This window comes from Sinocyclocheilus rhinocerous, unplaced genomic scaffold, assembly GCF_001515625.1.
Source record: "Sinocyclocheilus rhinocerous isolate Xijiao unplaced genomic scaffold, SAMN03320098_v1.1 scaffold20850, whole genome shotgun sequence".
NCBI lineage: Eukaryota > Metazoa > Chordata > Actinopteri > Cypriniformes > Cyprinidae > Sinocyclocheilus > Sinocyclocheilus rhinocerous.
In genome coordinates, this window is record NW_015631775.1 from 1 (window position 1) to 11,316 (window position 11,316).

General features: G+C 38.5%; 1 protein-coding gene and 1 pseudogene across 1 annotated transcript; one reads left to right on the forward strand and one right to left on the reverse strand.

The window, feature by feature from the left end:
• Positions 1-417: 417 nt before the first annotated feature.
• Positions 418-7,766, forward strand: LOC107741986 (G2/M phase-specific E3 ubiquitin-protein ligase-like). Its single transcript, XM_016554822.1, has 8 exons — positions 418-532; positions 1,047-1,259; positions 1,608-1,743; positions 2,282-2,661; positions 3,189-3,699; positions 3,816-3,988; positions 4,969-5,183; positions 6,451-7,766. Exons 2-8 carry the CDS (start codon positions 1,141-1,143, stop codon positions 6,708-6,710), a joined length of 1,794 nt encoding a protein of 597 aa, XP_016410308.1. The 5' UTR covers positions 418-532; positions 1,047-1,140; the 3' UTR covers positions 6,711-7,766.
• Positions 7,767-8,276: 510 nt separating this feature from the next.
• LOC107741987 (uncharacterized) lies at positions 8,277-11,274 on the reverse strand (annotated as a pseudogene).
• Between the last annotated feature and the right edge of the window lie 42 nt (positions 11,275-11,316).

Here is an 11,316-nt window from a genome sequence, read left to right on the forward strand (position 1 = left end):
GTTCTGATCTGTATCAAAGTAAATCACATCAAAGTCACATCTAACTATGAGATGACATAATTATCGAAAAACCTCTTACAAACACTAGTGAAATAAAAAACATTGATAAACCTTAGTGAAATTCATTCATACGCATTACTGAAAACCTCTTACATACACCAGTGAAAACATTGATCAACCTTAGTGAAAATCATTCATACACAGCTGAAATGAGAGAAGATTTCAGTAGTTGATGAGAGCTAATTTCACTTGAAACGGAAGCCATGTCCACATTTCCGTTTAATTTGGCGCCGGCGCGTGTCTCACAAAATCGTTTGGCAATGGCAGATAATCGAAACGAGTTGTCTGAGGCTATTAATATTTTAAACAATATTTTACAATCACCAAACACGATTCCTTCCCTCACACCAACAAATAACGAAGGCGTAGAAGATGAGATCAGAAATGCATTTCGTCCAGCCAACTAGGGACCGCGTTTTCAGACTCGCCAAAGGTTCGGAGCCTGGCATGAATCAAAAAGAAATAAAAAGAGGTGAGTACTTTAAAGTATCCTTAAACACTTGATTATATGTTTATATGTATGATTATACAGACAAACTAAATAATTAAATTTCACTTCAAATAATATTTTTCCAAAGATGCTTTTGTCATTTTATATAGTTTTTATCATACTGATGTAAGTACAATTGTTCATTTTTAAATAAATTTGGTTTTAGTTAGTTATGTGATGCTTTAAAAACGGGAGTATGACGTCATGATAGACAGCTGATATTGACAGCTTCTCTGAGCAGACTGACTCTGGTCCCAAATCAACGCAATATTGCCTCACCCTATTGGGACATTGGCATTAACATTAAGATATAACCATTTGTGAGTTTAAAGCTTATTTACAAAGGTTATATATGTGTGTGTGTGTGTGTTACAGTGCTGCCAAAGTCTGGCTGTTTTGCATAGTTGATTTTACTTGTATGCATTTTTAAACGTCAGTGCTGCTCATCATAGACTTGAGAACAGAATAAGAATTCATTGCCACTTATCTTTTTAAGGCCTAGAAGACAATTTTACCAGTCTTTTAACAAGGATGTAATTCTGCTGCCTTCACCAACATGGGACAAGACATGCAAGCAGTCCACGAAGAGAATGTTGTATCAGAAAGGACACATCCTTAGTGCTTTTGAGTTTCAAAAAGAATGGGATTACAGCACCACTATGTCCAAATTACAAGAAGCATTCAAAGATTGCTTGCCATCAGATGTCAGGTATGTAATGTTTTCAGAACGCATTTCATTTCTCACACATCTTTGGGCATGCAATGCACTTACTTACTAAAATGGGAAAAAAATAACAATGATGACCATGATTTACAAATGAATGAATGAGTAAGTTGTACTGCTGCTAATTGTTAAGAAATGGGTGTTGATTCTTCCATAAAAGTTTAGTTAGGCTATAATTATTTTAGTTTAGCTGTAATTTCTAAAACATCTGTGATTTAACCACAATCGCTACCGGACAATGTCCTTGGAAGGTTTTGGGACCCATTTTTTTTCCATAAACTGAAATCAAATTGATAAATGTTCTTTTAAAAATTAGTTTTTGCTTATTCATAGATTAGAGCTCATGATGCCTTGTGGAAACAATTTAGTTGCACCAAAGGTGTGTGAAGGCCAGGAGCTGAGTGGACAACTGATTCACAAAGTCTTTAAATCAAAGACCCTGTACCTAAGGCCATCAAAGGAAATAGAGGTATGGCATACTTTTAAACAGGGCCGTAACCACAATAGACAAGTCCCCTCAATAATTACAAATGGCCAAACTGCCCTCCCCCAATATTTGCACTGATCTGCTGCCCACCATTATGCAGCACTCTTGTTATACGAATGATAATAATTACACCAAAAACATGGTTGCAACACGTTTACTATAATAAAACCATGGTTAATTTTCTTAAGTGTTTTAGCAGTTATATCAGTACCACTTTAGTGAAGGAGACTGAATGCTATGTAATGAATATTTGCAGCTTCTCAGACACACAACAGTTTTTTTTTTTACTACATTTTTTCTGTGGTAATTTGCGTTTGTTTACACTGTGCTTCTGAGCATGTTCCAAAACATGGTGGAATGCAACGCTCCGTGACGTAGATTCCCATTTTCTATATGAAAGTTGGTCCCCCATGTTCAAGACAAGGTTACGGCCTTGCTCTTAAATGAATACTTGATCAATTATTTTATATTATAATGTGCTGTCTTAGTGCAAGTCTATTGTGTGTGTGTTGTTTGGTAGTGTGACTCCTTTTGTGGTGACAACAGGAAAGATGACAGTACAGACTCTGAGACAGTAACTGAGATCACACCTCTAGAACATTGCCACAGGACCACTGAATTATGTTCCCCACCTATTGCTGAGCCTGTTCCTACACAACCTTCTACATTACTCTCATACTCAACAGTGCCTTGCAGTTCATGGGCAACTACACCATCCACTTCACCAGAGCATTCTCTTGAACAGGCTTCAACATCTTCAGCTCCAAATACAGTGAACTATGAGATAACAAGCCATGATGATTACAGTGCCTATCTGTCAGTGATGACCTCCTTCTCAGACTTTTCATCAGATGATGAAGATCTTAACCAGGCAATTCTTGCCAGCATTGAAACACATCGGTAAGTACATCATAAGTATCAACTAACTATGCTGTTGTGAGTTATATTAATCAGGGATAAGCCACAGCTAGCTGTGCATTAAAGAACTGCCTGATGTGAAGCGGATGGTGGTTGCCTCTGCAAAGTGTATTAAAATTGGTTAATGCACATCTAGTCATGGATTATCGTGCTTATACCATGGTCATTTGCCAACATTGACAAGTTGAAACTTATTGATGTTTGTCGTGCAATATTTGACCGGAAGGGTAAAATTGACGGTTATTTTTAATCAGTTATGGCTCATTACATCCAGCAGATCTAGCATTAGATCTGAACTGACTTGAAACTAACTGTGTAAAAAAAATGGTTTTATTGCACACCTTTCAGCCAGTCGGAATGGAGTATTCAGACAGACCATGGTATAATTGCATTGAGCACTGTCTACAAATCATAGCATTACAGAGTTCCATACCTGCTCAAGTGCTTTTCAGAGTTGTGGTTGAACATTTATTGTTAACTTTATTTTTTCTTTCAAATTGTGTTGATAGAAACTTTGAGGAAGTTCCTATTAAGAATATTCTTTTGGACCTGGCCTCCAACATAAACTACAATTCACACTGCAGGTTTAACATAAACCACTCAGCAGTGCTTGAAGGAGCTATTCGAGGTTTTACCCGAATCAACTATAACCCCTCCAATGCAATCTCAGTTAAATTCTCGGATGACACTGGGAGCCATGAGGAAGCAGTGGACTTAGGGGGACCACGCAGGGAGTTTTTAAGGCTCCTCATGCAGGCCTTAAAAGACAGTTCAATGTTCGAAGGCAATGAGCAATCACAAAATCTTACTCTTGATAGTTGTGGTATGTTTTTTTTTCCTTTTTTACTATTGATAAAAAACCGCTATTACATTGCGGGACAAGCAAATGCTGTAAGTTTAGTCCATGGGGGGCCTGCTCCAGGATTTCTATCTCAAGTACTGTTCTCCTGTTTGGTTAATGGCCCGGAGTCAGCAAAACCCACACTGTCAGATTCTTGTTTAAATGAGAAGGTCAAAAAGGTATTTTGAGCTTTGTCATAATTTCAGAAGGTTATTATTATTAATATTTTTAGTTTTTGTTCTTCTTCTTCTTATTATTATTGTTGCTGTTGTTATTATTGTTATTTTGTTTTTAGATTCAAGATGCCACAAATTTAAAGGAGCTGTTAGAAGCAACAGAGCCATTGTTGGACTACTTGCTGACTGCTGGATGTGTCAGGCCTCTGAAAAGCGTTGAAGACCGTGATCTTCTTGTACATGACATCTTAATGTTCCAGATTGTCCACAGGGTCCAGAGAGCATTTGAAAGGTAACCTGTTTAGTGTTCAATTTGAAGCATATTTTCCTTGTTTTTTCTTTAGCTGAGAACAAAGAGTTTATCATTTATTTCACAAGAGTTCTTACGTCGTTTTGCTTCTTAAGTAAATGTATCTCGATTTAAAGGGATAGTTCACACAAAAATTACAATTCTGTCATTACTTACACTCATGAGTAATATCTTAACTTGAGTTCTGAAGATGAATGAAGGTCTTACGGGTTTGGAATGACATGAGGGTGAGTAATTAATGACAAAATTTTCATTTTTGGGTGAACTAACCCTTTAAGATCCATTTAGATATTTGCACTGGAAAACGAGACAGAACTACTGAAAAAGAACATCACTTTTCTTGCAGTGTGATCAGGAGGTATAGTAGAAATTATTTCCATATACTAGTGGTTGGGAGAAACTACTGTCTAACCAACTCATTGCTAACCTCCAAAGCGGGTCAAAAGTCAGTGTTAAAACAGTGTTTGGAGTGTTTTGATGGCACATGTGATCACTGTTCTGGCTACTGTTCTGCAAGAGAAATGGCTCAGAATCCCTCTGGCCACTGTGCAGGACTTGCATCTGTCATTCTTAAGATGAGTTTAGGCTGACCAGTCAGTCTAACCGGAATCCTATTCTTATGGTGCGTTCAAGTAATTTCGGATAGATCGTGTTTACGAAGTTGAATGCACATGAACGCCACCACTAAGTCGTTATTACGACTGGGAAACTCTAAATTTTCTTAACTGAACTGAGTTGGAGGCGTGACAGTGTTAAAACGTGTCGGATGCAATGAATGCATTATGCAGCCAAACACTATAGATATGCAGCGTCTGTATTGACGGTAAATTTTTTGCAATGAATAAAATGATTATTTTAAGTTACATATTAATTTTAAGTTACATATACAAAATATTATATTATTGTATTGCTATTGTTATGATAGTGACAATTTTTTCTGTGTGTCGGTCTTCCCTATATAGATTCAGAGATGGAATGAAGACATTGGGTGTCTTGGATGCAATTCAGCGTCATCCGACCAGCTTTCGCCCCATTTTATGTCATGAGCCAGCTCCTCTAACTGCAGATGTACTTGAAGGGCTTTTTGAGATTCGCCTGTCACAAAAGGGTAACAATAAGGGGGTGCAAGAAGAGGTCGTTGTTCCCTTTTGGCGAGATTATATTCAGGACATGGAAGGTGGGTTATAAATATATTTATTGATTATAATACAATATTTATTAATGGGTTAGTTAACAGAAAATTAAAATTGTGGCTTAATTTACTCTCCCTCATGTCATTCCAAACCCACAAGACTTTTTAAAGCAGGGGAGTCCTGCAGGACCAATGTCCAGCAGAGTTAGATTTAACACACTTGCCTCATCCTGCAATTTTTGGGCACGTGAGTTCCCAAACATGATGCATTATAGGGTACGCTTAGCCTCAAATACCACTCAGTCAATAGCAAATACTTAAACTAATAAATGAGGGTGTCCCAATACTATTGGCAATATAGTGTTCCCCTTCAGGAACTCGAGCTGCGTCGAGATTCGCTTTGGGAACGCCCCTGCGTGACCGCGTTCTGAAGCACGTGTAAAATCAGTCCAATGGAGCAGCGAGACGTCACGAGCGGGGTGACGTGAGCGCCAGGAAGTATAAAAGCGCATCCGGCAGAGCGCAAGTTAGCTTCTGCTCTTCAGTAGCGCTCTGTGTATGTGTCAGTCTTATTTACTGTTGTCTGTCAGTCCACAAGCATTCAAAAGAATATGTCAAAGTCTAAACTAATATCTATGGCGAGCAAACGGCATTACAGACGTTGTGTGCCTCCCTTGCCACGCTATCTGGCAGCGGGGGATACACATGATCTGTGTGTTGTTTGTTAGGAGCTGAGCATGCACGGTCAGCTTTCGAGGGGGCTGATTGTCATCACTGCGAGTTACTCTCGCTGCGTATGCTCCGCTCTCGCCTGGCTGTGTTTGATGAGAGCGGCCAGGCTCGCGATCCCGCTGCCAGCGGTCCCGCTGTTGCCGAGGCACGGCGTAGACTGTTGTCGTGGGGATCGCGGGGCCCAGGATGTGATGAGTGTCGAGACAGAGGAGACTGTGGACTCGCCACCACAGTCCCTCGCGTATGAGGTGTGACTCGATTATGGGGTGTGATTCGTGCAAAAAATATCGTTTGGCCAGCCGAGAAACAGGACACTCGTCCTAAAAGTAATTAGATGAGCGTTTTCTGAAATCCAGATCACAGCCTTCACGACGGGGCTTTCCGTTTTTCCCCGATCTCCATGCTGAGGTGACAAGATCGTGGGAGAAACCGTACTCATCCCGTATTTACAGCCCCAACCATGGTTACATACGTAACCTAGAGACGTATGTTACTGTGCAGCGCTGTAATTGTGGGTAATGCACATGTTAAACTCTCAGATGTCAAGCTTTGTAATTTTTGCCTGTTATTGTCCTTACAGATGAAGAAGGGCCAGCAAAATTGGAGAAGATTTTGGCTTTTGCAACTGGTGCAAGTTGTGTTCCACCAGTTGGCTTCTCACCACAGCCTACAATCGAATTCTTGCATAAGGAAGATTCTGAGTCAGCAGTGATATCAAGGTTTCCAATGGCAAACACTTGCATTAATTGCCTTAAGTTGCCTTTGCACACAAAGTACGGGGAATTCAAAAGTTCCATGGACTTTGCATTTGCCAACACACATTGTTTTGGCATGGAATAGGCACCCTTCTCAATTACAAGTTGTATTAAAAGGAATAATTCACCCAAAAATGAAAACTGTTATTGTGGCAAGCAGGGAGAGGCCGAGAGCCGATGGAGCGGAGGTAGACCGGTGGTGTTATTGCTAGTTAGCGTCACCTGTGTGGCACACCAGCCTTGAGTGTCTCACAGAGGAGCTCCAGTTGGATAAAAGCAGGAGTGACAATAATGAAGGATGAGAGAGGACCAGGCCTGGACTTTACATTGTGCTTTATGTTTGTGTGTCTGTCGTCCGTGAAGTTACATTGAAAGTTTGCCGGTTTCTGCCTCTTTCCTTCCGGGTTTTAGCACCAATGTTGTAAAGTTAAGGCTCAAGGAAGAAGGAGGCAGGAACCGTTTAACATTCAACGTAATTCCATAATCATAAAATAAACAAAAACAAAATGAAAGTAAAGCGGCAGCCCCTCACAGACAACTGTCACACAAACAAACAAAACACAATGTAAAGTCCAGGTCTGGTCCCCTCTCATCCTTCACTGTCGTCATTCTTCCTTTTATTCAACCAGAGCTCCTCTGTGAGACACTCGAGGATGGTGTGGCAAGCAGGTGATGCTCATTAGCAATCTCGCCACCGGCATTGCTCCGTTTACATGGCTCTCGGCCCTGCCCTGCTTGCCACAGTCATCATTCACTCAGCCTCATGTCATTCCAAACCAGTATGGCTGACTTTCCTTCATGGAACACAGAAGATATACTGAGTGTTTTTGTCCATGTAAGGAAAGTCAATTCAGTATATTGTTTTGTGTTCTATGGAGGAAAGTCAGTCATACAAGGTTTGGAATGACATGTGGCTGAGTAAATTACAATTTTCATTTTTTGGTGAACTTTTCCTTTAAAGGATCCCATGATGCATAAGTGATCTATTATGACTGCATGTACCTTGCTTCACTTAAAAAAAACTGCAATATTAATCTAGTTACCTTTTCAAGCCTTTAAGAGTTTGTTCATTACCACAAGTTTTAGGTATCATTACCTAACATTTTTTTAAGAGAATTCATTTTGGTAATGTTAATCAAAATACCACTGTTCATGTTATTTCAGTTCATGTTATTTCACAATTCATTGTGAATTGTTAATACAATCTCTAATGTAAAAAAATGAAATGAAATGAAAATTGTAAGTATTGTGATACTGTTTATTCTTTGTTCATGTTGCATCAATTTAGTGCAGTAGTTAACAAGTTATTTTAAGGTCTTGCCAATAATTTGTAAAATGAGCTTATTCTAGGGCACTTGATCCAAAACAGTGTCTTCACTGGTTTTACCTGCAGTAGTAGTTGTTGGCATGATGGTTTTAATATATTTTTATGTTCTAATGTATTAATGTTTAATGTTTTAATTTTTCTAATGTAATGTTTGATTAATTGAGCATTTGACAGGGTTCTGTATTTTCAGACTTTATACACATTTAATGATTTAAATGCATAAGCTATAGAGTTTTTACAACAATAAAGTCACTAAATACTTAGTGAATGGATTTCCTGTCTTTTGATTTATTAGAAAAAATATGAAATGTAAACAACGTGACAAATTACAATCATTGTCTGCAGATTCGATCTTGAAGGAAGTTACATACACATAAAAACAAATCGATACCGTTGTTACCATCCTCGGACAGTGGGTCAAACAACTCCTCAAGTGCACGGTGAGTTGTTTCATTGATAAAAACATAATTTGGTGGAATTACCACTGTTTGAGGTCTGCAAATCGATTTGACAGCCATGTTCATCAAATTCATTGTCATGTGGTGCCTCAAAAACGCCAGCTATTGCAGCGTTCCCTGTGCCTGCATAGTGAATTACACCACTCTGCCATAGCTGGAGAGGAGTTTGTCCTCCTTGCGTAGAAAGACCATGATAGTTTCATTGTTCCCTGAATTCTGCAGCTGCTCTCTGAATTCTTGGCAAGTACACAAAATGCAAGCAGAAAATGTGAAGTTCATTAAGTGAATCTAAAATCCCCTCATTCTCCATGAATGTGAATAAGTTACAAAAATGGAATGTGACGACTCTGTTCAGTTCTGCCTACAGTCTTTCAATTCTTTGATTATGGACACTGCGGCCTGTTATGATGCTTCCTCTATTTAGTCCTCTTCTTTCAAGCATGAAGCGTGCAGCCTCAATATTCTCCATTCCATGGTCACAACGTACTCTAGATGGTAATCCAAAAGTTTGCACACCAACACGAAACAGAGACAGAACACTGGTAGCTCTATTGTTGTCAAGACATTCAAGATAGATTATTGTTCGGCTGTAACCATCGACACAGCCATGGAACACCATTCTCCACCTCACAAGCTTATGGTTTCCATCAATGTGCCTGTTGATAATGGAAAAACACAAAGATAATGCTTTTATTATATTAAAGCTATAATATTATGCAAAACACCAAAGTATAATTATTTAAATAGTTCACCCAAAAATGAAAATTCTGTGGAAGCTTGTTTTCACCATAGGGGAAAAAAAACGTAAAAGGTAATTGTGACCCTATTTTTTGTTTTTTTCTGAGAGAAAAAAAAGATTTTTTTTTTTCTTAAAATTTCAAGTTGATATCTAGCAATTCTGAGAAAAAAAAGAGAATTATGAGAGAAAGTGGTGGAAACAATCTTCCATATATTGCAGTTCCAAAAAAATTAACATAGTATAGTGCTGTCACGATATCCAAATTTTCACTACACGATTATCGTGGCCAGAAAAAATTTAACAATACCGATATATTGCAATATCTATAGAAAAATAAATAAATAATGCTTTCATATTTATTTCATAGCTCTGTTAAGAGCATGATTTGACATTCTGGTGTATGTCAGTGGCTGAACATCGAGACGTTGTCTGTGTCTATAAAGTGTACGTCGGCTAATGCCCAAGCAATTTGCAGTTCGCTGCCAGTTCATACCTAAAGCAAGGCAGTATGATTCATAAATAATTTTCTGATTGTGTTTCATGCAGTGCTGGCAGAGTGTGTCCATATAGCAGATAATTCAGATTTATTAATAAATATCATATTTATTATTTTTTTCCCCCAGAATAAAAGTAGCATAAAAAGAACAATTAAACTTAATGTAAACAGTTTGAAATGTTTTTATGAATGTGTTCTACTTAACCCATGCAGGCCTGGCTTTTGCCAGAGTGCTCACTGAAAATCCGTAGTGGCATTGTTCAGGATTGGTGACATCCTTCCCCTCAAAATATTTAACAAACTAGGTCAAAAATGCAGTGTTATGACTAACTTACAACTTTTAACTATTACAACTAAATTGTTCAAACATTACATGGTGTTTATCTAGGGCACTGATATCAGCCCTTATTGTAATTTTGAATGCACCCTGAAACATAACAGAAATAGCGACTCTTAATTGGGCAGAAGGTGCAACATGGTCATCAGTAGGGGTTCATCTGGCTGGTAGGAGCAGTGACAGCTGGCAGTAATGATTCTGGCAGGTCACGGGACTTTGGCATGTTTCAGCAACTATATATTTTGTGTTCTGCGTTCCTCTAGCTCTGACGAATTACATTCATACATTATTGTGCATCTGTTGATATGGTTGTTATTTTACATGATTTGTGTTTTAGGTAATTTTATCCTAATTAAAACAGTCAAATGCCCGTGATCCCGACTGGCCAGCCACCCGCTGTTATACCACTCTGCCAACGACTGCCTTATTTGGGATAAACCCCCCTAAAACGTCAATCATACAAAATAATAGATTCAATAAAGTATATTCATAAAATTGAAACAAATTACCTTGCAGCGAGAGTGATAGGCAACGCGTTATACTCGCAGCTCAACAGCGGCTGGCTGGATTCAATTAGGATTTTAATTGAAGTTTTAATTAGGATAAAATTACCTAAAACCACAAATGATGTAAAAAAAAAAAAAAAATCATAATCATATTAACAGATGCATAATAATATATGAATGTAATTCACCAAAGCAAGAGAGGGAGGAACGCAAAAATCAACGATTGCTGACACTTGCTAAAGTGGACAGGTCACGTGACCTGCCAGAATCATTACTGCCAGCTGCCACTGCTCCTACCAGCCAGCTGAAGATTGAACCCCCACTCTGTTGGGTTTGTTACTCCAAAAAATGTATTACTTATTACAAAAGTAATATTATTATTTTACTTATAACCCCCTGCCAACAGCATTTGCTACTCATTAAATTACTTATAATATATAAAAAGCCTACCATATTTGGTTTGGAGCTTGAACATTGTAAACTCTTCGCCGAATTGCATGCCGTCGTCTAAATGCTCGCCCAATAGGATCAACTTCATGAAGGCTCTGTCTGATATGCCAATGTTGAACTCGAATATTGCGTGCTCTAAGGCTTCCATGAACATATCTTTCTCCTGCATTAGGCGTGCATTCCAAAATATTCCTTACAGCTCTGTTGAGAGCATGATTTGACATTCTGGTGTATGTCAGTGGCTGAACATCGAGATGTTGTCTGTGTCTATAAAGTGTACGTCGGCTAATGCCCAAGCAATTTGCAGTTCGCTGCCAGTTCATACCTATTTTTAATCTCAGTGTTGTAGTTATGCTCTCTTACTTTGTAGTCTGTCAC